Source organism: Zalophus californianus, chromosome 10, assembly GCF_009762305.2.
Source record: "Zalophus californianus isolate mZalCal1 chromosome 10, mZalCal1.pri.v2, whole genome shotgun sequence".
NCBI lineage: Eukaryota > Metazoa > Chordata > Mammalia > Carnivora > Otariidae > Zalophus > Zalophus californianus.
In genome coordinates, this window is record NC_045604.1 from 4,160,743 (window position 1) to 4,186,611 (window position 25,869).

General features: G+C 43.6%; 1 protein-coding gene across 1 annotated transcript in view; it reads left to right on the forward strand.

The window, feature by feature from the left end:
* LOC113933110 (olfactory receptor 10J1-like) overlaps positions 1 to 25,533 on the forward strand; it is a 33,375-nt gene extending 7,842 nt beyond the window's left edge. Inside the window, exon 2 of the mRNA XM_027612863.1 lies at positions 24,603 to 25,533. Within this exon, the coding sequence (XP_027468664.1) occupies positions 24,603 to 25,533 (931 nt within the window). The remainder of the gene's footprint in view (positions 1 to 24,602) is intronic.
* The last annotated feature ends 336 nt before the right edge of the window (positions 25,534 to 25,869 follow it).

Consider the following 25,869-nt stretch of genomic DNA (forward strand, 5'->3'; position numbering starts at 1 on the left):
GATTCAAGAGTTTTCCTATTGATCACATGCAATATTACATTACACTTTGCCACAGTATGCTATTATTTTAATCTAGCACTGGGTTCTCTATTTACTTTAGTGAAATTTGTATTTTGTGTCTGCATGTGTAGAGCAGGCCGACCAAGATGGGCTACTTTGGCATGAACACTATTTTGAGTTAAAAGCAATCAAAATCCCACAGATTCAGGAAAAAGCTCTTTACCTCCCCCTCAACAGCATCTCAGTACCAAGAAAAGTACAGAGATTCCTCTTTACCCAAGCAACTTATCTGCACAATAGAGCACCTTTCCTTTCCAAACATCTGCTCTCACCTTCCCGCTAACGGTCTTCCTCCCTTGGTTTCCACAGACCCTGCCCCTCTCCTGAGCTCACGGAAGTATCACGTTGCTGACTGTCTTTGGAATTCCACGTCTATGTGGATTCCACATACATTTGCTATTAAACTTGATTTTGTCCTGTTACTCTGTCTCATGTCAATTTGATTCTTAGTCCAGCTAAAAGAACCTTCAAGGGTCGAATACGTGCTTCCTCCCCAACACGTGTGTGCCCTGTGTACACGTGATGATCAAATCGGGCTTGGTTTTCACTGCTGTTCGCTTCATCAAACAATTTGAAGGGTGTCCTTTTTCCAGGTTCCCCCCTTTTTAAAGACCATTGTGGTTATTTGTTCCTGAAAGTTTTGGTAGAATTATCCTCTGACTTTACATCATATGATTTTATAGCCTAGAATTCTCTGGAGCTGAGACTCTTGTGGAAGGGAATGCTTTGACCGCTTCCTCTATGACTTTTTCTAAAGAAAAGGTCACTTTAGGTTGGTTCTTGTTGCTTTATGCTTATAGCTGTGAAGAATAAGGGGGACTCTCAAATTTATGATTCCAGCGGCTGTCTTTCCCAGATCCAGGCTTTTGTAACTAGCTGCCTGCTTTTGACACTTCCATTTGGAGGCCTAGGATTGTTCCAAACAAAACACATTAAAAAAAAAAAAATTAGTATACGTCCCCCCAACTAGTAAATGGCACCTTCTCTACCCAGCTTCTCAACCCAAAAGCCAGTGGCCCTGTCTTGAATCCTATCTCGTCCTCTCTCCTCCCCAGCACTGAATCTGTCAGCACATTTTTACGCCAAAGAAGGCAAAAACAAAATCCTACCAGCACCACAGGGCATTAAGCAAAACAAGGTTATAAGGAGAAAGTCTTCAAGAGTGCACACGATCTCCCAAACTCTTGTTAACCTGCAGCTTCGGCTGTGCTTAAGTGGGCCGGTTGTACCAGGGGAATGGCACATTTATAAAAAAAGGAGAAACAGGGACCATCTAAGTGATTATCTAACAACAAGAGCTCCCAGGTGGAAACAGCCATGTTAGAAAGAAGGGCAGCGGCGAGAACTCAGCAGCTGGTGTCGGCCTCTTCTTCCACCACCGAAGTTTCTTAGAACTGTTGTGTCAGCTCTTTGCCAAGCTACCGAAAGGAGAGAGAAAATGAGCCTTTGGGGCCATCTAGACCGGTATCTCCCGACAAGCTTCGTCAGCTCTACCTACAAAACACAACGTGAATTTATCATCCATTTCCTTCCATCTCCACTGAAACTTCTCTTATCCAGAAACAATCTCTCGCTACGCACTCCCCTTGTTTATTCTCATTCTTTCCCAATCAATTCTCTACCTCATAGCAAAGTTATCTTCTAAAAATGAAAACCAGATGACACCCTTCCCCTAATTAAACTATCCAGTGGACTCCCACTGCACTCGGAATAAAATCCACTTTCCTCATGGTGGCCTCTAAGGCCCTACCTATCTTTTGCCACCCATGCTTTTAGGAAGGACCTCATCTCTTACTGCTAACCCCTGCTACTCCAGCATCTATCGACATGGAAGGTTTATTCCCACTTAGGATCTTTATCCGTGCCATTCCTTCAGTCAAGAGTGTTCTTGCTCCAGATTCCCTTTCTTCCATCATTCAGGCCTCAAGGGAAATGAGCAGCAGTCTCCTGGGATTCCTTCCCTGACCACTTCATTGACTATAATGCCCACCAATGACATTCTCCATTAGTTGTTCTAGGTTTTTTATAGCACTTATCACTATCTGAAACAAAACAGTAAGGTTGAAAATAAGGGATATAAAACTGTATACCAGGAAAAATACTAAATAGAAGAAAGCAAAAACACAAATAAAAACAAGCAAGTTGTGAACAAAGCTCTTACTGTCAGAGTTCATAGGCAAGAACACGGATGATTTTCAAAGTATGTAAATAAGATAGGTCATCTTGGTAAAGGGATAAGCATCGGAAGATAGAGCAGAAAAGGAGAAAAGGACAGTCATTCCTGGCAGCAGGGAACAGCAGGTCTTTTAGGTCAGGTGGTCAGGAAAGGCCTTTCTGAAGTGACATGTGAGCAGAAAAACGAAGTGAAGGAGTAAGCGAACCATTGCAGAACCCGGGGGAAGGGCACGCGGGGCTGAGATCGGAGGCCGGGAAGAGCCCGAGGAGGGTTAACCGTGGCATATGTGAGGAACAACAGGCCAGTGCAGCTGGGGAGAATGACCAGGACAACCAAGGTGGAGAGTCACATCGCAGTTTTCCAAGCCATGGCATGGACTCTGAATTTTATTCTAAGAGGAACAGACAGTCATTGTAGGAATATCTGAACAAGGAATTACTATTAAAATCTTTACTCTGGCTGCTAACTGCAGAGAAAATCAAGCCCCAGAGCCAAAGGGGAAATAGGAAGACACCAGTCAGGACCTTGTTTGCCCACATTATAGGTGATAGCAGCTTGGAACAAGGGGTGCCTCTGCCTGAGGAGCTGGCCAGTTCAGTTGGGGGCACGTTCTATTTAGGATGCCAAGTGGACGTCCAAGTGGAGATAACGGGCTGTTGAACATACAACTCCACAGTTTGGAAAACAGTACAGAGGGGAGATTTAATCGGAAAAGTGTCTAAACTCAAAAGAGGAAGACATCATTAGATTGGAAGGATAAAGGCAGAAATGGTCTGTGGCTGAATCTCGAGGTGCTCCAAGATCAAGATGTTGAGGAGAAGAAGATAGAGAAGGGACAGCGGGAGAAAAAAACAAAACAAAATAAAATGAAAAGTACAAAAACTCCGGGCGTGTCCTGGAAGCTACATGAAAACAGGTTTCCAAGAAAGACATCGTCCTCATTTGGGTCAAATCCTGCCAATATGCCAAGTGGGGTTAGAATTGACCATTAGATTTGACAAAATGGGGTGATTAGTTCCATTGAAAAAATCTCTACTGGTAGAGTAATGGTGAAAAAGCCTATTTAGCGTGAATTCAAGAGCACAGAAAGATGAAGAACACAGAATTCCTTCAAAGAGTTTTCATAGAAGGGGCACAAATAAATGGGCCTGTGGCTAGAGAAGGATGTGGGATCAATGAAGTTTGTTTTTATTCTTTTAGCCCAAGGAGAATTAGAACAAGTCTGAAAATGAAAGTGATCTAGTACGAATCTGACCACTCAAAGGAGACGGGGGAGAACGGCCGAAGTGAGGTCCTCGGTGAGGAAGAGGTGCCCAGCCAGGGACGACAGAGCCCTCCCCAGGGTAAGGGGTGGCTCGCTCGGACGCAGAGCACAGGCACACACAGTGGGTGAGCGTGGTGGTGGGAATGTTCACAAGGGCTCTTCTAATTGCTTTTAATTCTTAATGAAATAGAAAATAAAGTCAGCTGCTGAAAATGAGGATAAGGAAGAACCTCTGGAAGTTGGGGGACAGGTGAGCAGAAGGTGTGAAAAGATGCCAAACGGGAAGAGCGCACGTGTCGTAGGCAGGAGGTCCGGCGGGTTGCCCAGCGACGTCACTATCCTGCTTACTGTTAAATGTCTTGAATTTTAAGTAAGACCAGGAAAGGGGTTCTGGTCACCAATTCTAATTTGTGTGGGGGGTGGTTTTTCCCACACCACCGAGCAATTTTCCAATACCAGCTGAGTGTCCTCCAATTCAACTCAATTCTGACCCTATCTACCTGAAGACAGCATCAGATCCCACAGGTGAAGGCTTCGGTCCTACAAGACTAACCCCGCCTTCCTTCAGATGCCAGGTTTAAGCCCAGGTTGTTACTTGACTGTCTATAAATCAGAGGTTCCCACAACTCCTTCCTTGGGTTTGGTTATTTGCTAGAGTGGCTCTCAAAACTCAGGAAACCAGTTTACTCGCTAGACTACAAATATATTACAAAGGATGTTAAAGGATACCAATCATCAGCCAGATGAAGACACACAGGTCAAGGTTCTGAGCAAAGAAGTTTCTGTCCTCATGAACCATATGCTCTGGTTCCCCAACCTGGAAGCTCTCTGAACCCCATTCTTTTGAGTCTTTATGGAGGTTTCATTACACAGGCACAACTGATTACCTCATTGGCCAGTGGTGATTGATTCAACCTCCAGCCCCTCTCCCAACCCGGAGGTCATGGGGGTGAAAATTCCAAGTCTCTAGTCATGTGATTGGGTCTCCTGGCCTTGATTCTGGCCCCCAGCCCCCATCCTTAGGTATTTTCCAAAAGTCACCTCATTAACATAAACTCAGCTGTGGTTGAAAGGGGCTTGTTAATGATTAACAAGACCTTCATTTCACCCTTTTGGCTCTGAAGCCTGAGGACAAGAGACCAGATGCTATTACAATACAGCAAAAGACGTTCCCATTTCTCTAACTGCTCAAGGAATTCCAAGGGTTTGGGGAGCTATGAGCCTGGAAGCCTGGAGGAAGACCAAATATATATATATGAAATATATTTTTGGTGGATGAATGACCACATGTTTCTTAAAAATCACAACATCACAACTGGTTATCAGAGTCACCAGCAAGACCCCAAGACCCGACCTTTACTGCCCACCTGCAGGTACCCAGCAACCTTTGTCCCACATTTTCCTTATGCTCTTCTTTCCAGCTTATCTTTTAACTCAGGCAAAAGACCTGATGGGCACAAGATCCTGTGGTGGAAACCAAAACTACCCCTCAACCAGTAACAACTACTCTGAGGAGGAGCCAGCAGGCCCCAGATCAGTTTGAGCTCAACCTCCTACTCACACCTGTGCAGATGGACCACGGAGGGACCCACAGTTACCTTGACCCCACTATAAGGCTAAAATCTCCACCCAACAAGGAGCACAAGCCCCATTAACATAACAAATATCTCCTTAGGGCACATTTGTGACCTTATGCCCACCTCTACACAGGGTGACAAGGATCCCCTTTCTAAATATTCATCCTGGTCGGGCACCTGGGTGGCTCAGTTGGTTAAGCATCTGCCTTCGGCTCAGGTCATGATCCCAGAGTCATGGGATGGAGCCCCACGTCGGGCTCCCTGCTCAGCGGGGAGCCTGCTTCTCACTCTCCCTCTGCCTGCCTTTCTGCCTACTTGTGCTGTCAAATAAATAAATAAAATCTTAATAAATAAATAAATATTCATCCTGGGATGCCTGGGTGACTCAGTCGGTTAAGCTTCTGCCTTCTGTTCAGGTCATGATCCCAGTTTCCTGGGACTGAGCCCCACCTCAGGGACTCCCAGCTCAGCAGAGAGTCTGCTTCTCCCTCTCCCGCTCCCCCTGCTTGTGCTCAGTCTCTCAAATAAATAAAATCTAAATAAATAAATAAATAATCCTACTAACCTTAAATAAAAAGGAACCCATTCATCCTTGCTGGGGGGTTGGGGGTTATGGTTTTGTAAGTTATTCCCCAAGATCTCTTTATCTGCTTCGAATAAAGTTTCCTTTGTGTGACAACTCTACCGGGTGTAGTTTCTATGTGTGACTCAAGGAGCAAACTCATGGTAATTAGGTTACAGTAGTAACCTTTTTCACCAGTGAAGTTCAGCTGCGTGGGTGCTCTGCTCAAGGAATATGTGGTTTAACCAAAGCTGGTATTATGCCAGGTAAGACAGGAGCAAGTAAATTAAAGGTAAATACAAGGCAATAACTGACAATGGCAGCCTATGGAGTCTCAACAGGGTGGGGATGAAAGTGAGAACAGTGAGAGCAGTAGCCGAGAGCCTGCGAACGACGGAAACACACAGATATGGAGTGTAGGACTTTATAAATTGAGAGATTATTTGGATTAGGGTACCAGTGATAATGAGCTGGAAAGAAAGCCATAAATCAACAGATCTCTAGAAAATATAATGGAAGTAGCCCATTCCTAAATGAAACAAAACATAGCAAATTCAAGGGAATAGGAAATGTGCATTTTCTACATGGAGAAGATTTTAAAACCCTATGAAACAAAAACATTTCTTTTTAAATCTTGCTTTGGTTGGAAAGCCTCAGTGTTGTGAAGACTGAAGATGTTTATTCTCTTTAAATTTCTATGAATACAAATAAGAAATCAATAAAAACACCCTTAATTGTTAAAAATGTGAGAATAACTAGAGAAATTCCAAAGAAGAACAATGGCAGGGGCGGGGGGTGTTGCATATGGTAACATCACATAGTAGCAATATACAATGTTTTTATTATTCAATGTAAGACCTAGGGGCGGAAACGTTTTCCCTCTTCTAGGTTCTTTGGGTGGTCTAAAAACTGATATAAAATTGATGTAAAACAGATTAACAGGAGAAAACCAAAGTTTAACAGAATATATACCTCCTGTATGAATGGGAGACACCAAGAAAAACTAAGTAACTCCCCAAAAAAGCCATTACCTTAAATATAAGCCAAAGACAAAGGAATATGTCGGGGGCGGGGTAGAGGGGAAAACGTAGAAGGTGACCAGGAAAAGCACAGTAAACCAGGGTAAGGCTGTGATGCAGATTTGATAAGACAGCGGGAGTCATCTCCATCTTCCCATTCAGAGAAGGAGACACCCTTACAAATGGAGATTTCCCTTATAAATTCAAAGGTCTCTTACAAAAGGGTCAATTCTACTCAGTTTTCAGAGCTTCACCTGTGTGTGCTGTTAAAAAAAACCAGCTTAAAATAATTCCCATGCCAGAGACACACACTTTGGGATAGCAAATTCTGCTTCCCTTTCAATGGTGTTGAGACAATGCCCAGTTATTGGGAATAATAAAAGGTATATCTGATTTAAGAAACATTTCTAAATTTGTTTCTTACAACCAATTAAATCACATATAAAAGGTACAAATGAGAGGGGCGGAGCAAGATGGCAGAGGAGTAGGAGACCTAGATTTCGTCTGGTCTCAGGAATTCAGCTGAATAGGGATCTAACCATTCTGAACACCTACGAACTCAACAGGAGATCAAAGAGGAGAGTAGCAACAACTCTCTGAACAGAGAAGCGACCACTTACTGGAAGGTAGGACGTTTGGAGAAGTGAATCCGAGGCGATATTCGGGAGGATAGACAGCGGGGGAGGGGGCCTCCGTCGGCCGCTTCTGGCAAGTGATAGAGTCATGGAGCACAAAATCGGACCTTTTAGAAGTGGGCTCCGCTGAGGGACGTCGCTCCAGTGGCTAAGCGGGGGGTGGAATCCTCCCAGGACAGTGTGGTCTCAGGACCCTTGGGGTCACAGAAAGACCGGGGGAGCCTGAGTGCGGCAGAGCTCCCAGGTATCGGAGCGGGGAAGCCAGCTGCAGAGACGGAGCTGAGGCGCGGGCTCTCAGCTCGGGTTGGCCATAAACTGTGATCCGCGGCCCAGTCGGGCCACTGCTCCTCCAGCAGGGACCCAACAAGTGGCAGATCCGGGGAGACTCCCTTTCCTTCCCGGGGAGGAGCGGCGGGGGAACGCACTGCAGGGATCTGCTGGGTTTGGAGACTCCACACGGGGTCGGGTGCCAGAGATAGCAACGCTCGGTCACAGGCCGGGTGAGCACGGAGTGCGGCCGGAGACTGGGGACAAGGGAGTGACTGCTTTCCTCTGGGGGCGCACTGAGGACCGGGGCCCCGAGTTCTCAGCTCCTCCGGGTGGAGATTGGGAGGCCACCATTTTTGCCCTGGTCCTCCAAGGCTGTACGGAGAGCTTGCAGGGAACAAAAGCTCCTGAGATCAAACCCGAGCAGCTTGCTTAGCCCGGACCCACAAGGGCGGGGCAATTCCACCTCCGGCAAAGACATTTGGAAACCACAGCAACAGGCCCCTCCCCCAGAAGATCAGCACGAACAGCCAGCGAGCCAAGACCAAGTTTACCGATCAAGGAGAACGGGAGAACTCCAGCGCTAGGGGAATACTGCACATAGAATTCATGGCTTTTTTTTACCATGATTCATTAGTTCATCAAAGTTAATTTTTCTTAACTTTTTTTTCCTTTTTTCTTTTTCCCTTTTTCAACCAACATCTTATCAATCTCTTTTTAAAAAAAAAAAACATTTTTTATTTTTCATTTTTAGAGTCATATTTTATCCCTTCATAGTAGTTACCCTTATTTTGGCATATATATATAAGTTGTTCTCTCTTTAAAATTTTGAGATACAGTTTCTTCTAAAAGATAAAAATATACCCTAAATCACTAGTGTATGGCTCTGTTCTAGTCTCCTGCCTGATCACATTCTCTCCCTTTTTTTTTTAAATCTTCTTTCTTTTTTCAAACTTCTTATCTTATCAAGTCCTTTTATAAAATCTTTTATAATTTTCATCTTTACAGTCATCTTCTATCCCTTCATTGTATCAACCCTTATTTTGTACATATATGTCTTTCTTCCTTTAAAATTTTAGGAGGCACTTTTTTCTAACAGACCAAAATACGCCCAAAATCTAGTGTGTGGCACTGATCTATGCACTAGCCTGATCATATTTGATCACATTATGCTTTTTTTGTATTGTTCTGTTTTTGTTTTTATCTTTTTTTTTTCTTTTTTATTTTCTATTTCTTTTTTCTTTCTTTCCCTTTCTTTTCCCCTGGTTTCAGGTCTTTTCTGATTTGTATACAGTACATTTGCTGGGGACGTTGTAAACCTGTTAGCATTTTGTTCTCTCATTCATCTATTCTCTTCTGGACAAAATGACAAGACGAAAAAAATCACCTCATCAAAAAGAACAAGAGGTAGTACCGTCAGCCAGGGACCTACTCAATGTGGACATTAGTACGATGTCGGACCTAGAGTTCAGAATCATGACTTTAAAGATACTAGCTGGGCTTGAAAAAAGTGTGGAAGTTATTAAACAAACCCTTTCTGGAGAAATAAAAGAACTAAAATCTAACCAAGTCGAAATCAAAAAGGTTATTGATGAGGTGCAATAAAAAATGGGGGCACTAACTGCTAGGATAAATGAGGCAGAAGAGAGAATCAGCGAATAGAAGACCAAATGATGAAAAATAAAGAGGCTGAGAAAAAGAGGGAGAAACAACTACAGGATCATGAGGGCAGAATTCGAGAGATAAGTGATACGATAAGACAAAACAACATTAGAATAATTGGGATCCCAGAAGAAGAAAGAGAGAGGGGGCAGAAGGTATATTAGAGCAAATAATAGCAGAGAACTTCCCTAATGTGAGGAAGGAGACAGGCATCAAAATCCAGGAAGCACAGAGAACCCCTCTCAAAATCAATAATAATAGGTCAACACCCCGACATCTAATAGTAAAACTTACGAGTCTCAGAGACAAAGAGAAAATCCTGAAAGCAGCTCGGGAGAAGAGATATGTAACCTACAATGGTAGAAACATTAGATTGGCAACAGACCTATCCACAGAGACCTGGCAGGCCAGAAAGGACTGGCAAGATATCTTCAGAGCACTAAACGAGAAAAATATGCAGCCAAGAATACTATATCCAGCTAGGCTGTCATTGAAAATAGAAGGAGAGATAAAAAGCTTCCAGAACAAACAAAAACTAAAGGAATTTGCAAACACGAAACCAGCCCTCCAAGAAATATTGAAAGGGGTCCTCTAAGCAAAGAGAGAGCCTAAAAGCAGCAAAGATCAGGAAGGAACACAGACAACATACAGTAACAGTCACCTTACAGGCAATACAATGGCACTAAATTCATACCTTTCAATAGTTACCCTGAATGTAAATGGGCTAAATGCCCCAATCAAAAGACACAGGCTATCAGATTGGATTAAAAAACAAGACCCATCAATATGCTGTCTGCAAGAGACTCATTTTAGACCCAAAGACACCCCCAGATTGAAAGTGAGGGGGTGGAAAACCATTTACCATGCTATGGACACCAAAAGAAAGCTGGGGTGGCAATCCTTATATCAGACAAACTAGATTTTAAAACAAAGACTGTAATAAGAGATGAGGAAGGACACTATATCCTACTTAAAGGGTCTATCCAACAAGAAGATCTAACAATTGTAAATATCTATGCCCCGAACATGGGAGCAGCCAATTATATAAGGCAATTAATAACAAAAGCAAAGAAACACATTGACAACAATACAATAATAGTGGGGGACTTTAACAGCCCCCTGACTGAAATGGACAGATCCTCTAAGCAAAAGATCAACAAGGAAATAAAGACTTTAAATGACACACTGGACCAAATGGACTTCACAGACATATTCAGAACATTCCATCCCAAAGCAACGGAATACACATTCTTCTCTAGTGCCCATGGAACATTCTCCAGAATTGATCACATCCTAGGTCACAAATCAGGTCTCAACCGGTACCAAAAGATTGGGATCATTCCCTGCATATTTTCAGACCACAATGCTTTGAAACTAGAACTCAATCACAAGAGGAAAGTCGGAAAGAACTCAAATACATGGAGGCTAAAGAGCATCCTACTAAAGAATGAATGGGTCAACCAGGAAATTAAAGAAGAATTAAAAAAATTCATGGAAACCAATGAAAATGAAAACACAACTGTCCAAAATCTTTGGGATACAGCAAAGGCAGTCCTGAGAGGAAAGTATATAGCAATACAAGCCTTTCTCAAGAAATAAGAAAGGTCTCAAATACACAACCTAACCCTACACCTAAAGGAGCTGGAAAAAGAACAGCAAATAAAGCCTAAACCCAGCAGGAGAAGAGAAATAATAAAGATCAGAACAGAAATCAATGAACTAGAAACCAAAAGAACAGTAGAACAGATCAACGAAACTAGGAGCTGGTTCTTTGAAAGAATTAACAAGAATGATAAACCCCTGGCCAGACTGATCAAAAAGAAAAGAGAAATGACCCAAATCAACAAAATCATGAATGAAAGAGGAGAGATCACAACCAACACCAAAGAAATACAAACAATTATAAGAACATATTATGAGCAACTCTATGCCAGCAAATTAGATAACCTGGAAGAAATGGGTGCATTCCTAGAGATGTATCAACTACCAAAACTGAACCAGGAAGAAATAGAAAACCTGAACAGACCTATAACCACTAAGGAAATTGAAGCAGTCATCAAAAATCTCCCAAGAAACAAAAGCCCAGGGCCAGATGGCTTCCCAGGGGAATTCTATCAGACATTTAGAGAAGAATTAATACCTATTCTCCTGAAACTGTTCCAAAAAATAGAAATGGAAGGAAAACTTCCAAATTCATTTTATGAGGCCAGCATTACCTTGATCCCAAAACCAGACAAAGATCCCATCAAAAAGGAGAATTACAGACCAATATCTTTGATGAACATGGATGCAAAAATTCTCACCAAAATACTAGCCAATAGGATCCAACAGTACATTAAAAGGATTATTCACCACAACCAAGTGGGATTTATCCCTGGCCTGCAAGGCTGGTTCAACATCCGCAAATCAATCAACGTGATACAATACATTAACAAAAGAAAGAACAAGAATCATATGATCCTCTCAATAGATGCAGAAAAAGCATTTGACAAAGTACAGCATCCTTTCTTGATCAAAACTCTTCAGAGTATAGGGATAGAGGGTACCTACCTCAATATCATAAAAGCCATCTACGAAAAACCTACAGCGAATATCATTCTCAATGGGGAAAAGCTGAGAGCTTTTCCCCTAAGGTCAGGAACGCGGCAGGGATGTACACTCTCACCACTGCTATTCAATCTAGTATTAGAAGTCCTAGCCACAGCAATCAGACAACAAAAAGAAATCCAAAGCATCCAAATCGGCAAAGAGGAAGTCAAACTCTCACTCTTTGCAGATGATATGATACTTTATGTGGAAAACCCAAAAGACTCCACCCCAAAACTGCTAGAACTCATACAGGAATTCAGTCAAGTAGCAGGATATAAAATCAATGCACAGAAATCAGTGGCATTCCTATACACCAACAGCAAGACAGAAGAGAGACAAATCAAGGAGTCGATCCCATTCACAATTGCACCCAAAACCATAAGATACCTAGGAATAAATTTAACCAAAGAGGCAAAGGATCTGTACTCAGAAAACTATAAAATACTCAGGAAAGAAATTGAAGAAGACACAAAGAAATGGAAAAACGTTCCATGCTCATGGATTGGGAGAACCAACATTGTGAAGATGTCAATGCTACCTAGAGCAATCTACACATTCAATGCAATCCCCATCAAAATACCATCCCCTTTTTTCAAAGAAATGGAACAAATAATCCTAAAATTTGTATGGAACCAGAAGAGACCCCGAATAGCCAGAGGAATCTTGAAAAAGAAAAGCAAAGCTGGCGGCATCACAATTCCGGACTTCCAGCTCTATTACAAAGCTGTCATCATCAAGACAGTATGGTACTGGCACAAAAACAGATACATAGATCGATGGAACTGAATAGAGAGCCCAGAAATGGACCCTCAACTCTATGGTCAACTCATCTTCAACAAAGCAGGAAAGAATGTCCAATGGAAAAAAGACAGTCTCTTCAACAAATGGTGTTGGGAAAATTGGACAGCCACATGCAGAAGAATGAAACTGGACCATTTCCTTACACCACACACAAAAATAGACTCCAAATGGTTGAAAGACCTAAACGTGAGACAGGAGTCCATCAAAATCCTAAAGGAGAACACAGGGAGCAACCTCTTCGACCTCAGCTGCAGCAACCTCTTCCTAGAAACATTATCAAAGGCACGGGAAGCCAGGGCAAAAATGAACTATTGGGATTTCATCAAGATAAAAAGCTTTTGCACAGCAAAAGAAACAGTCCACAAAACCAAAAGACAACTGACAGAATGGGAGAAAATATTTGCAAATGACATATCAGATAAAGGGCTAGTATCCAAAATCTATAAAGAACTTATCAAACTCAACACCCAAAGAACAAATAATCCAATCAAGAAATGGGCAGAAGACATGAACAGACATTTTTCCAAAGAAGACATCCAAATGGCCACCAGACACATGAAAAAGTGCTCCACATCGCTCGGCATCAGGAAATCCAAATCAAAACCTCAATGAGATACCACCTCACACCCATCAGAATGGCTAAAATTAACAAGTCAGGGAACGACAGATGTTGGCGGGGATGTGGAGAAAGGGAAACCCTCCTACACTGTTGGTGGGAATGCAAGCTGGTGCAACCCCTCTGGAAAACAGTATGGAGGTTCCTCAAACAGTTGAAATTAGAGCTACCATTCGATCCAGCAATTGCACTACTGGGTATTTACCCCAAAGATACAAATGTAGGGACCCGAAGGGGTACGTGCCCCCCAATGTTTATAGCAGCAATGTCCACAATAGCCAAACTGTGGAAAGAGCCAAGATGTCCATCGACAGATGAATGGATCAAGAAGAGGTGGTATATATACACAATGGAATATTATGCAGCCATCAAAAGGAATGAGATCTTGCCATTTGCAACGACATGGATGGAACTGGAGGGTGTTATGCTGAGTGAAATAAGTCAATCAGAGAAAGACATGTATCATATGACCTCACTGATATGAGGAATTCTTAATCTCAGGAACAAACTGAGGGTTGCTGGAGTGGTCGGGGGTGGGAGGGATGGGGTGGCTGGGTGATAGACATTGGGGAGGGTATGTGCTGTGGTGAGCGCTGTGAATTGTGTAAGACTGTTGAATCACAGATCTGAAACAAATAACGCAACATATTTTAAGAAAAAAGAAAAAGAAGAAGATAGCAGGAGATGAAGAATGAAGGGGAGTAAGTCAGAGGGGGAGACGAACCAGGAGAGATGATGGACTCTGAAAAACAAACTGAGGGTTCTAGAGGGGGGGAGGGTAGGGGGATGGGTTAGCCTGGTGATGGGTATTAAAGAGGGCACATTCTGCATGGACCACTGGGTGTTATGAACAAACAATGAATCATGGAACACTACATCAAAACAAATGATGTAATATATGGTGATTAACATAACAATAAAAAATTTTTTTAAAAGGTACAAATGAAAAGATGGGTACTTTAAAAAAATAATCTTGTAGTTAGGAAGGCACTGATGCGCACATAAATATAATACTAATAAAATTTCAAACCCATAAACTCAGTAAAAGTGATAAATGGAAGAAAGCTAACTGCAACATGTATGATAGAAGGCATATTTCCCCGTTATAGAACTCATTATAAGAAAATGACAATACAAAAAATGAGCAAGATATGTAAATAGACATTCACAGCAAAGGAAGTACAAATGACTAATAAGCATATGAAAAGATACTCAGCCCCATTCATAATTAAAGAAACAAAAATTCAAAGGAAAAAATAATACACCATTTTTACCTACCAGCTTGCCAAACAAAAAATTGGTCAAAGCCCATGGTTGATGAAGTGTGGGTAAGGAAGCATTCTCAGCTGCACCAAATGTATATGTACATCCTATTCTGGTTGCAGTCTAGCAATAGTTGTTAAGTTAAATGTACAGATCACGGACCAGGAATTTTACTTTCAGGAATGGATCCTTATAGATATGCTCCCAGGAGTGCACAATTCTATACGAAGAGTGATTCTCTAGAATACTCCTAAAAAATGTCAAAAACTGCACACAGCTTAACTATCCACTGATACACGTTAAATAGATTATGTTGTATTCTTATTCTACAATACTCAGTTGTTCAAATGAACGCATAAATCTTCACATACTGATTTGTCAAGACATCTCAAATGTATTGTTATACGAAAAAGTTTTTAACAGTACACAGAATACAGTCCCTTTGTATTACAAATACACATGCTTAGGTATATGCCTAGAACATTTCTAAATTCTATTTAGTAGGTTTGGTTTTTGACGTAGCAGAGGTTAGCAATTTAGAAACAACTTTCTATGTATATTAGACGAGCAAATGTGCAAATATGAACCAGGTTTTTAGCGCTGTAGACAGGACTTATAAATATGGAGAGGGGCAACACCAGAGTATCCGTGAGATAGTTTGAATTGCAGATACCATTATGAAATCATGGATTTTAAGATGTAGATGTTAATACACAGACACCAAGAGACATACCACTTTCTAGCTTTTTCACTGCAAGAGTCTAAAAGTAATCACACAGCAATGGCAGTAAGTATACCTAGGACCCAGATCTTGGTTTCTAAGTATAATCCTCCACCAAAGGGTACCAGAGCTCCCTCCAGAATGGCTGATTCCAGGGCCAGAGCCAGGGAAGTACAAGACGAGCTGGAACATCTTATTGGGCTGGTGTATAAAAGAGTTATTAATGAATAACGGAGACAGGTCAAAAGAACAGAGCAGCCAAAATAAGCTGTTCCCACTGACCTATTCTGTGATGATCTGGACATCAAGATAATGTTACAGTATCTACCATTATCTAGTAGTACCCATACTACCTAAATCTGGTTGTATCTGAATAGATATCTTCCTTATGTAGAATGCCAATCTATAGCAGGAAAGATGGAGTTAGCAACTCATCGGTGGAGCCTGAAACTCCAGGGTCAGAGTTTGAGGAGGAACAGAGGATTAATCTTAGTAGATCACCCTAAAGAGAGAGAAAATACTAACTTTACAGTGGAGAAGTCTAGTGGAAAGCACCTTGAATAAGAGAAGATAATGATATGGGAAACAAAGGCAGAAGAAAAAATTATTAAATTTCCTTACTACTTACAACCCATTGACAAGTCCTTGAAACCGGCAGAGTGACATTCCTCTAGGGACTCAAGTACCTCAATGTTGACACTTTGCTAAGGGCAAAAGGCAATCTTAGCCTGACCCCCTCCCCCCCAGGACCCTGTAAAGCTACTTTAAAAAATTCCTTTGTAAACTTTTTTCTACCGCCACCCTCCCCACCAAGACACATGTTGGCAATCACCCTCAAGTACCTGTCTCACTGATACACATCCAAAGGGTCTCATTGAGTAGGGGAAGGTGGGGCTAGGTAGGGAGAGATAGGTAGGGGGCTACAGGATCAGGCTCACAGAAATCCCAGAAATACTGAGGTGTAAGGAAACCAGAGAGAAGGGAACAAACCAGACCACCCTGCCCTGGGCATCAGACGTGGGGTCTTTTTATGGCAGTCACTTTGTGACCAACAAAAAATGACCAGACCCCAAAGAAGTAGTAAGCCATTAAGGATGTTATCACCAGTCCTTACTCAAACCAAGACATCACAAGAATCATAAGGCCACAAGCTCCCTGGTCAGTTCTAAATAAAAGACCATCAGTGGAGGCTCACGTTGGCTGTTGGGACCCTCTCACTCCCAAGGGCCTTTCCTGTATCCTTGTTTAATAAAACTCCATTGCTTTTCTCACTCTCCTTTGTCTGCGAGATTCATTCTTTGACTCTGTGAGACAAGAACCTCGCTCTCCCGCTTCAATAGGTCACATCACTAATTATTGGGACAAACTGACATCATGCAACTCCCAGTGGGATGCATTGAGAATGATACAGCATCACTTTTGTGACATTCTTGTTAAAAACTCAATCTGAATTTAATCATGAAGGAGATTAAACCAAAGGATAAAGACAGAAGAGAAGGAATTGAAAAAGAATTGGAGATGAATGTGAGGGAAAAACTAGAATTTCTAGCACTCCTCAGGTCAACCCAAGCTAAGAGACATTTTACAAACACACTTGGCCTGTCATTTTCAAAAGTATCAAGGTTGAGAAACACAAAGAAAACCACAGTGCCATTTCAGATGAAAATTCACTCAAGAAACAGAATGACAAAAAGCAATGGGTATCTCGGATGAGACCCTGGGCTGTAAAGAAGCTTAGCTATAAAGGACATTATTGATACAACCGGGGTAACTTACAATGAGTTGTGGGTTTACCAAGTTTGATACTAACTAAGCTACATATGGATCTGTCTATGTATACACGCTGATTCTCAACAACTGTGCTGTGGTTATATAAGAGAATATCCCTCTTAGGGAATACACACTAAAATATTTAAGGTATAGTGAGACAATGACTTCAACTTACTCTCGAGTGATTTGGAAGAAAATTAGAGAAGCAGAGGAGGAGGGAGGAAGGAAAACCTGATGAAGCAAGTGGAACAAAATATAAATAATTGGGTATCTGGATAAAAGATGTTTGTAAAGCAATTTCTGTACTATTCTTACAAGTTTTCTCTAAGTCTGAAATTGTGTCTTTAAAAAGTGTTTTAAGAAACATGACATAATTATTTTCTTTAAAGACGTCTATGCAGAAAAGGGTTAGCTCAGGAGAGCTTGCGCTGCTCAAACCTGCATACTCCGAGGAAAGGCTCATCTTTCAGATTGGCCCTTGTCCAGCTCCTGGAAGAGGAGTTCCGAGCCCCTGAATTATTCTGTTGGATAAACATTTTGTATGTCGAGGCCTTGAGCCAAATGATACCTGTCTGATCAGATAATTTTTATTAACAATGTGATTTATGGTGAAACTGTTTTTGCTCCAGAGGGCTGGAGCCTGAGTACCTGAGGTCAGTAATGTGGTGTTGTAGGACCATGTGACTGACTCCTAAAAAGCCCCCGACACCAAGGCTCAGGTGAGATTCCCTGGGTGACACCACTTTGCACTTACTGTCATGCACTGGTGCTGGGAAATTCACACATGTCCCCGTGACTCTACTGGGAAAGGACACTCGCGAGCCGATGTTGAGTTTCTCCTGGACTTTTCGCCACTGCTCCTTCCCCTTCATTGATTCTAATCAGCACCTTGCCACTGTAATAAACCATAACCATGACTACAACAGTTCTTCTGCATCTGGGGGGGTCCTTACAAGAGAATCATCTAGCTTGATGGTGATCTTGAGGACTTCCCACAAAAGATTAAAGACCTTTAAATATATGGGGAGATAGCCTACACAATCAATTCATCCCTCTAATGATGTTTGAATTTAATGCAGTTCCAAGCCTGACCTAAAATTTGTATGGAAAAGCAAGGGTCTAACTCCTTAATAATGAGGAGTTGATCTCTCTGATAACAAAGATTTATTATCAAGTTATCATTGTTAAGACAGTGTAATCTTGGCACAGGGAGTCAAATAGACCAATGGAGGAGAGAGAGTCCCTAAACTAACCCATGTGTGTGTACAATTGTGAGATATGACAGACAGAATTGTAGGCCAGTGGAGAAAGGAGGTTCTTCAAACAGAAGTGCCGGGATAATTGGTTATCCATGTAAAAAACGAAAAATGCATTTAGATATTTATCTTACCACCTATACAAAAGTCAACGGATTTAAGTACGGACAGTATGTTAATATGCTTAGAAGAAAATAAGATTATTGCAATGTGAAGGTAAAACCTCCAGGAAGATGCAGAGAGAGCTAACTATGAAAGACAAGAATGATACATTTGCCTACATTACGATAATTCTGTTCAATAAAAAGCACCGTGAAGAAAGCTAAAAAAATAAGCCACCAAATGGTAGCGAATATTCCTGTAACATATTAAGGACAAGAAGGTGGTGCCCAGAGTATTAAAAACCTGTTACAACTGAACAAGGAAAACACAACCCAGTAGAAAAGGGGGCAGTGACATGAACAAGTGTTCTGTGGAAGATGAAAAGTCACGGCCAATAAACTTTGAAAAGATGTTCACCTCTTTAGGACTCAGGAAACTAAGTTAAAACCACCATTTCACACCCACAAGCGTGACAGAAATTAGGAAGTCTGCTAAGTGTGTGCAAGGACCTAGACGAGCTGGAATTCCCTGGACTATTTGCCTGTCACAGTGTAAATTGGCACAACCATTTCAAAACTCAATTTTGTGCGATCTTGTAAAATCGAACATTTTTATATCCCTTGAGCTAGTCATTCGCCTAAAAGATAAATCTCAGAGGAACTTTTCCACGTTTGCTCAAGGAAGCATGTGTTGAAATATCTGAAACACTACAATTTAGAAGAATACAAATCCAGAAACCACCACCGTAGCCCTCACCAGAAGGGATAGGGAACGCTGTGGCATATGTTCACACGGTGGAATATGCTAAAGCAGGCAGAGTCCGAAACCGCAGCTCCCTCTGGATCTTGGAAATGTAGCACTGAAGTTTTTCAAAAGCAAATCCCAGAAAATGATATACAGTATATCCTTTTTATAAGGCTCAGAAATAAACAACATACTGCTTAAATACACGTATGTCATAAAGGTATGAAATAAGACAAAAATCAACACAAAATTAGAAAGTAGTCACTGCTGGGTGTTGGAGAGGGGGGTGAGAAATGTGTGAGCCCAGCTAGAGCGGAGTGAGGAGCTCCCAGATGTTTATTTTGTTATGCTTCACAACTTACATCATTTTGGACACAGTGTTAAGCATAAAGTGTGTTAAAAATGATAAATATCTTTAAATAAAGATCATAACGTGCCAAGTCTCCATGTGGTCACAAAAACCCATACTACAGGCACGTCGCAACTGGAGGCTGCAGAATCTTGTGTGCCAAGCCAGAGCGTCGTTAATTGTGAAACACCTTAGAACTTTGTCTGCCTTTTTGTGGTCATCACCGAACATCTCAATGTATCTTATACTTTCTAACCCCGATGTCATCCCAAGCTGCTAATGTTAGATTAGGCGGAGATAGAAAATCTCCCTTTTGGGGAGGGGTTCACGTTTCCCCGTCGTATTCCAAGAATCCCTAGAACTGAAGCATTTCAAACAGAATGATCAGGTTTATGTAGATACCTAAGCAGGGAAATCTGAAATTAGTCTGATTTTTATTTTCTCTCAACCACTCACCTCCACTGAGGGCCGGAGGTACGGGTCATCTGCTAACTTGCCGGGGCAGGCTGGGTTTCTTAAAAATGGACGCAGCAGTGCCCCTTCCATATGCCCTCCTGACAGCATGGTATGTCCCACGAGGAGGTAAAGTTTGCACCCCTGCCCTTGAGACCAGGCAAGCCTTGGTCCGGACCAATACCGTGTGGTGAGTCTGAGGTGAGGTCACAACGGGTCACACAGCTTTGGGGGCACTTGCTCTTGGAATCCAGAGCACCAGGCTTGGCGGAAGCCCAGGCCACCTGCAGGGGCCACGTGGAGGCCTTTCAGGTGACAGCCTGGGATCGCCAGACCGGCACGTGAGCAAGCCCCAGCCTGGCCGCAAGTACAGGAGACCAGCCACCCGGGAGACGGATCCTAGCCGCTAGATGCCCTACCCCCCTCAGGCCCTGGTACTCGGTGATGCTGCTGACTAGAACGTCCGAGTTTCTGCACAAGCCCCCACAGAAGTGGCCAAGGGCACTTGCCCGAAGCCAGGCTGCAGTAAAGGCACCTTGAGTGTTCCCAGGACTCAGCCTTCCTGGAGCTTACTCGGCCGTACCCTGGGAAACCTGCTGCGGTGAGCTGCTCAGCAGACCCCTAACCACGGTCCTCCTTCCTTTTTGGGTTACTCAGAAACTCGGGATTTGGCTGGATTTCCTTTTTCATCCCTTGAAACATAAAAGGACACCTTCTCTACTGGGAAATTAGTTCACTAGGTCACCCTGCTCTAACGTGGCCTAATTTGGACCAGAGCACTCAGACTGTAACAGCAGGAAGTTCTCCCTGCCCTGATGGTGTGTAGACAGAGGTGTCCTGCTGATCTCTGGCGCAAGAGGCTTTACATCCACCTCCCACTTGGGGGAGGGAAGCTCTCTATGCTGCTTCTCGGATTCGTGTCTCCAGTGACAACCAGGGTGACAATTTGACCGTTCTCACTAGAGCAGAGGGAAAAGCCAGCAAGGGGAGAGGTTGAGATGCTAACTGTAGCAACGACCGTTGAATGAAAAATATGAGTCTCCTACGAAACTCTAGTTTGGCTAGTCTTTCCTCTTAGGTCTCTGAAATGGATAGGGGAGAAGGGCAAACACTAATCACCATGTTTATATTTGCTGTAAAGTCTTCATATTATAATTTTCTAAATTTAAAAGTGACCACAGATTCAGTAGAGAAGTGGGAACAGGAAAAAAAAAAAAAAAAGGAACAGGATGTTTTTCAGGTTTATCAAGACATGAATATAGGCATTTCATTTCTGCGGACTGTAGAAAAATTACCTCGGAAGGGAGCCGTCAGGAGAGGAGACTGATAAGGGAACATACGTTAGATTAATTAAACCCAGAAGCCACAGGCTGGGTGGCTCTCACCCCCACCTACACAAAGGAACCCAAATCTAAGCCCATAAATGCCTCAGGATTACAAAATCAAAATACTAAGGACAACCAATCACAAAGAGCCAAGGAGGCTTTAGGCTATTGATCCTCCCTCACCTTGTTTCCACCTTTTCTCTCGAAAAGTCTCCCCTAGTTCCTGCTGCAAGAGCGCTCCTAACCACTGCCCATTTGGTGCTACTAGACTTGATTTATTTTTTTATGTTATGTTAATCACCATACGTCATTAGTTTTTGATGCAGTGTTCTATGATTCATTCTTTGTGTGTGACCCCCAGTGCTCCACGCAGAACGTGCCCTCTTTAATACCCATCACCAGGCTAACCCATCCCCCCAGCCCCTCCCCTATAGAACCCTCAGTTTGTTTCTCAGAGACTTGATTTCTGCTCAAACTTAACATTTTTAATATGTCTCAGTTCATCTTTGAACAATACAAAAGAAAAAACAGTGAGACTAAGATACTCTCAGGGAAAGAAGCGTGTGGGGTTGGGGCAGGGAAGCCAGCATGGTGACAGCCTCCGGAAGCCCAGCCTGACGGCCCCTGAGGAGGAGATCCCAGCTCAGGTTTGTTTGCACACTCACAGGGGGTCTCCTGGCCTTCTAGAGAGGTCTACTGAGCTTTGCTCTCCCACTTCTGAATCCCACAAGACAAAAACTAGAGCCAGATTTGACTGTTTCAGTCCAAGGGGGGGAAAGAAGCCAGCTTCTAATACCGAGCAGGGTTCTCGACTACAGGGAAAACTGCACAGTTTCCTGGAATCCAAGCAGGGGCTCTTAGCGAGAGCTCACTTGGGCTTTGTAACCATGGTTTTCCAAGGCACAACTGCATAAAAATAGAATATTTATTTAAAAACGAAAACCTGACAAATAAGCCACTGCTGTTTCTACTTGCAGTGAAAGCACTGAAAGATTCCCAAAGCACAGGCCCAGGCAACGTGGGAAATGCACCCCACACATAACGAGGTCCCCTGGCACAGGCTGTCAGCTTCCTTCCAGCCCCAGGGTGACTCTCAAGGGTGGTCAGGGAAGGGCACTCAGAAACCTCAAGAGATGGTCCTCAGAGAGGCTTTCTTGGGTGTTAAAAGCTCCTCCTCCAGCTGGAGGGAATATCTAGTATCCAGGGTGTCCGCTGTGACTCTCCTTCCAGCTCCGTCCCTGGACTGGCTAGGGCAGGTGGAAGGACCGCATTCAGGGACCTTTTCTTCGTGACCATGATTTGTGAAAACTTGTCACCAGTGGGCCACATCTCTGACCTCTACTTCCATTTCTCTGTTGAGCCACAGATTTGCAGGAAGAAAAGTAAGTGAGATTTCAAAAAAAAGACCTCAATGATTTACAAAGGGCCATAGGAGGAATAACACATATATATGGGTTTTATGGTTAAAGGGTTAACCTGAAAAGGGTCCGGGCATCTAGGAATTTTTGTTTTCCCCCTGGGTTTGCCACTTTCAGAGATGCCCTGCTAACCCTAAGGAATCATGACTTCCCAGGATTAAAGAGTATCTTGACCAACAAAGAATGGGGCTCTGCCACTTATCAGCTAGGATTCCTGGTTCACGTTCTATGAACAAGTCATAATCCAGAGACACTGCTGACAAAGCTTCATGGAGCAGACTGACCATGAGTTATCTCCCGTGGTGCACACCTCAACGCCAAACCACCTTCCTCGTCAAGAAGTGGTCCCTGAAACTACACACAAGTGGTTGGTTTTTGTTTTTGGGGTTTTTTTTTTGGCAACACCACAGCGTTTTCTTTCATAACATGCTCTAAAGAGCAGAAATGTAACTATGCCACTCCCTTATACCTTTTTGTAGATTCTCTTTCTTAAAAGTGGTGTGTTTGTGAAAAGCAGATTAATTTTAAAAGCACTCAAAAAGCTTACCTTTGCTGTTTACCCACTAGTAAACATTCGGCAATGTGGGTGATTTGCTTTACTTCTAGCAAAAGGTACTTTTTAGGCAATGCCATCGTTTCTATTGTTGAATTTATTTACTTATTTATTTTTTTTGTAGCTAACCTGTTCCATAATTATATGTTGGCTGGTAATCCAGTAAAGTCTGTTAGAAGAGCCAGACTATGGTGTATCTTCCAATGAGATGCTAATAGTGTCGTGCTTTCTCCTAGGGTTATAGTTTCAATGTTAAAACTCAGCCCGGTTCTGTAGCTGTTGGCTGCTCCCACAAGCCCAGAGAGCAGGGAAAAGGACACAGGGTTTAAAAACACTCGCTCTTCCTCCTCTTTGAAGGAAACCTCACTGTGGTGCCCAGCCCTCTGCTTCCTAGCGGGCGGTTCATTTGGTGGAGCGCTGACCGGTAAGGACTCTCCAGCAGGTACGCTTGTGCCCTACTCTGCAGTGGAAACTCTGGGGTCCCTGTTCTCAAAGACCATATAATCTAGCCCCGGTGGGGGCAGTTCTACAGTGCAGTTTTGGGCAGGCGGAGGGACAAGGGCACAGGGTCAGAAGACTTGGGCTCAAGACAATTTTTCCCCAGGCAATTCCTGAAACAGTTTCTGCATCCGAAGACAAGCGGTAATCCTGGTTCTCCCTGCTCCGCGGGGCGGTAATGACACTAACGGGACAGGAATGTGGTTTGTAATCACAAATACGCAGAAGGTGTTGTCAGTACAAAAGAGTCGGCAAGCAGTTCTGTGCTAGCTACCTGGGCAAGGATGCGGACGCCAGGGGCGGGGGGAGAGAGAGATGAGGGAGGAAAAGGAAGATGCTACAGGGCACCCCCGGTTCTGGGTGGCTCCGAGAACTGACTGGCATCTAGGAAGAGGCCTATAGGATGGAGGTTAAGAGGAACAGGACCGACAGAGCTGGAGAACTGGAATGCGAATGGGGTGCGTAGAGCCCCATGGCAGGTGCTCCCCCCAAACCCTAGCCGCTCAGGAATGAGCCAGTGGCTGCAGACCCTAGAGCCCAGCAGGACCGAACCTCAATGTATTCAATAACTTGTTGAATAGAAACATTTTAAGCTTAAGTATCGTGCTCCTATGAGTAACTCTACAAGGTCATCATCACTACATTCATATAAAGACAAGATGCTAATTCCTGACTCGAGACAAGTCAGCACATGACGATAGGAGTCTACAGCATTTGACTCCAAAAGCCACATTCTTTCTCTTAGTGAGAAAACATTTCTCTACTCTCTATTCCCAAAAGGCACAAACGTGAATGTGAATATAGAGAAGCAGAGACCCAAGGCAGACTAACCACAAGAACTCCCCCGGCCGAGTTGACAGAAACCACCCGTCCAGGTTCCTTACAGGATTTTTTTTTCTCTCTTAGATACGGCCTATGATTTAATGGAGAGAGAGAATCACACCTGGGTGAGGGAGTTCACTTTTCAGGGTTTCTCCAGCTTCTGTGAGCACCGGCTCACCCTGTTTGTCGTATTCCTTGCGCTGTACGCCCTAACGCTGGCTGGCAACGGCATCATTGTGACGATCATTAATATTGACCGTCACCTCCACACGCCCATGTACTTCTTCCTGAGCATGCTGTCTGCTTCAGAGACCGTGTACACGCTTGTCATCATACCCAAGATGCTCTGTAACCTCCTGGGCCTGAGTCGGTCCATCTCCTTGGCTGGCTGTGCCACCCAGATGTTCTTCTTCATCACCTTGGCCATCAACAACTGCTTCCTGCTCACAGCCATGGGGTTCGACCGCTATGTGGCCATCTGCAACCCCTTGAGGTACACAGTGCTCATGAACAAGAGGGTGTGCATCCAGCTGGTGGGGGGGCCCTTCAGCATTGGCCTAATCATAGCCATGACACAGGTGCTGGCTGTGTTCAGGTTGCCCTTCTGTGCCACAAATGTGGCCCACTTCTTCTGTGACATCCGACCTGTGATGAAGCTGTCTTGCATCGATACCACAGTCAATGAGATCCTGACTGTGATCATCAGTGTGCTGGTGATCCTGGTTCCCTTGGGGCTGGTCTTCATCTCCTACGTCCTCATCATCTCCACCATCCTTAAGATTGCCTCAGCCGAGGGCCGGAAGAAGGCCTTCGCCACCTGCGCCTCCCACCTCACGGTGGTCATTGTCCACTATGGCTGTGCCTCCGTTGCCTACCTCAAGCCCAAGTCCGAAAATAGCAGGGATCAGGATCAGCTGATCTCGGTGACCTACACCATCATCACCCCCCTGCTGAACCCTGTGGTGTACACCCTGAGGAACAAGGAGGTCAAGGATGCTCTGCTCCGGGCCACTCGTAGGAAGCTTTCCTGACAAGATGGGCCCACTTCAGTGAGGACCCTATAAGATTCTCTAGAGCAGGAGAGCAAAGCAGTGCCCACAGTCCCTACAGCTAAAATTCTGGAGCCTACTAAGCAGTGGGTGAGTGAGAAGAGAACAAAAGCACTAAGGTTCAGCCACTGGAGAAAGGGACACATTTCCCCAGAGCGCAGGCAAGCCTGCACCTCACACGCGGACACAGACGCTGTGGGACTTCAACACAGGAGAAGGGACTGCTGGGAGGCAATGGGCAGTGTGGGCGGAAGGACATCAGGACAGAAGGAAGGATGAACCGGGGCGGCTGCTCCGGGACAAGGTTAACATTTTAAA